This window comes from Hyla sarda, chromosome 4, assembly GCF_029499605.1.
Source record: "Hyla sarda isolate aHylSar1 chromosome 4, aHylSar1.hap1, whole genome shotgun sequence".
Taxonomy (NCBI): domain Eukaryota; kingdom Metazoa; phylum Chordata; class Amphibia; order Anura; family Hylidae; genus Hyla; species Hyla sarda.
Window position 1 is genome coordinate 286678050 of NC_079192.1, and position 2378 is coordinate 286680427.

Here is a 2378-nt window from a genome sequence, read left to right on the forward strand (position 1 = left end):
TATATGTCATTTATACTCCATAAAAAAATCAGTACAAAAACAATTTCAACATTTCAACATTTTGGCATTACATTTTTGGTGTTTTTTTTGTTTGTTTTTTTGCAAAAAAAAAAAACAAAGAAACAAAAAGAATAATAATAGCCACAAGAAGGGTCAGCATAGTCCAGTTAAATAAGATATGTAGCCAAGTAAAAATATAATTTAGGCCTGTAAATCATGTCCTTTATATATACACATATACAATGTGTTGTTCCCTATTCATAGGGATAGTAATCCTCTGATTTCAAAGAAATGTCTTAATTTCAAGTACATGGCCTTGATGTTTGTACACGTTGAATTTAGAGCACGTGGTAAATAGGTCGGGAATCTGTGGTTTCTGGGGTACTGGGCATAGAATCAGTGCTGTTGGTGGGAGAAGAGGAGCTGGAGTCATGAAGAGGAAGAACGCATTGCTCAGTGGAGGTGATTCGATCCACTATGTTAGACAGGCAGTCTAGGCTGGATAGTGCTGAGAGTTTGTTTGTAGCAAATGCTGTAAAAAAAAAAAAAAATAAAACGCATTAGATACATTTACAATAGATTTTTAATTGTCAGAATAAATGTATAGTTATGTCAAGGTACGTCTATAGCATATGAAGCTGTGGTCATCCAGTTTTAGCTGATCTATACATTACCACACACTATGTTGGTACTAACAAATCTACAACAGATGGAGCCCTATAGATTGCCTAAGCCTGTCTACTTATGTCTACAGATATAACAGTGCTCAGTATGTCAGGTGTAGCAGAGCTGGATTTGTCATTTAGTGTAAATTATCACAAAGTTACACTGGGTTTCATACAACAGAAAATAAATCTATAATTTTATCCGATACATCATATACATTACAGTCTCAAAGGGCCACATTGGAAAGTCAACAAAAAAGTAGTTAGATACTTACATGTTGGTAAGTCAGAGCAGTAGGTATTTTCGAAACTGTTATTCCTCCTGGACCATTGGGGGCTACTGCATTCCATCTAGAAATAAAAATAAATAAAAAAGAGATTATAGAACCAGTAATTCACAAGGACATAGCAAATCCGTATCTGTGCATTGCATTAGGGGGCCCTTGTTTTTTACACCTTAAGCTAGAGATTTGGGAGAAATCTCCCATGTTCTTTTATGACATCAACTGGTGCTAATTCAGAGGTTTCTTGTAAAATGAGCAGCATGCCTAAATTGCAATCTCACAAAAATGTGTAACATGTTAAGCATGAAGAATGGATTGGGGCCGGAGGAGGCTCTACTAATTTAACTGGAGTCTTTTCTTTCCAAAGCTTCCCACCATGTAGTGGATAGAAACAAGCCGGCAACTCTACACTGCCTGAAAACATAAACTCACATGGGAATAGTCTACTCATTAGGTTCCTTTCTAAGTATCACAGATTGTCTCTGTCTACAGGTCTGCAATAAATTCTACTGTTCACAACTGCAGTAGATCTACATACAATAATAGCAGTACAATGCCAAGCTGCAGATACTTCTCATTCAACAGAACACTTACCATGCCATCTGAGCAGCTGGACACTGGGCTATTAGGTTCAGAGCTGCTTTGTCCTGGGAGACTGTAGTAACTCTCTACTTGTTCTCTTAGTAAGTCTTGGAGGCTCTCTATGTACTTGATGGCATTTCTTAAGATTTCCACCTTGGGCAGTCTTTGGTTGGGGTTTGTAGTGGTACATCTTTTCAACGTTTCAAATGCATGGTTGACTTTCTTCAGCCTCCTCCTCTCCCTCATGGTGGCTGCCTTTCTTCTGTCCATTGTAGAAGACTTTCTTTTGCAGGCTTTGCATGCCCACATGAGACAGTGACCAGCTTGGTGATGACCGGTGGGTGCTCTCACATGCTCTTCTTCATCTGATTCCTGGAAGGCTTTTGTGTGTGCTCCAAAGACAGACATCCCATGCTCAAAGTCATCTGTAAATTCCTCCTCTGGAGAAGGGATGCATGAACTGTCATAGAAGAATTCTGATGGGGAAAAATGGCAACTGTCTACCATTTCCATGCTTTGTGCTAGTGATTAAAAGTAGATGCTCGCTCAGGGTGACGCGGTACAGGCTCAGGAAAAGCCTTTTGAGTCTTAGGCTGACTTCTTCAAATATTAGAAAGTCTAGGCTCAGTGTCTCTGTATTGAAGCACCAGCTTTATATATATCACCTTGAGAGGAGGTTGGTCCACCGAGACTAATTTTCATTAGCATATCCCAAAACATCCCCCTGCTGGGGCTGTCTAGGAAGACCCTCCCTCCCCAAAGTCTGGTTTCAGTTTATTAGCTTTTTGACACATTACTGTTTGTTTTAGGTTATTTTATATAGGCATCATTTCGTTGCCTTCAACAT

The 2378-nt window shown here is 39.2% G+C and overlaps 1 protein-coding gene across 1 annotated transcript; it reads right to left on the minus strand.

Moving 5' to 3' along the window:
• Positions 1-338: 338 nt before the first annotated feature.
• MYF5 (myogenic factor 5) lies at positions 339-2044 on the minus strand. The gene is made up of 3 exons (XM_056569397.1): positions 1544-2044; positions 941-1016; positions 339-532 (listed from the first exon to the last, which is right to left on the minus strand). Exons 1-3 carry the CDS (start codon positions 2042-2044, stop codon positions 339-341), a joined length of 771 nt encoding a protein of 256 aa, XP_056425372.1.
• Between the last annotated feature and the right edge of the window lie 334 nt (positions 2045-2378).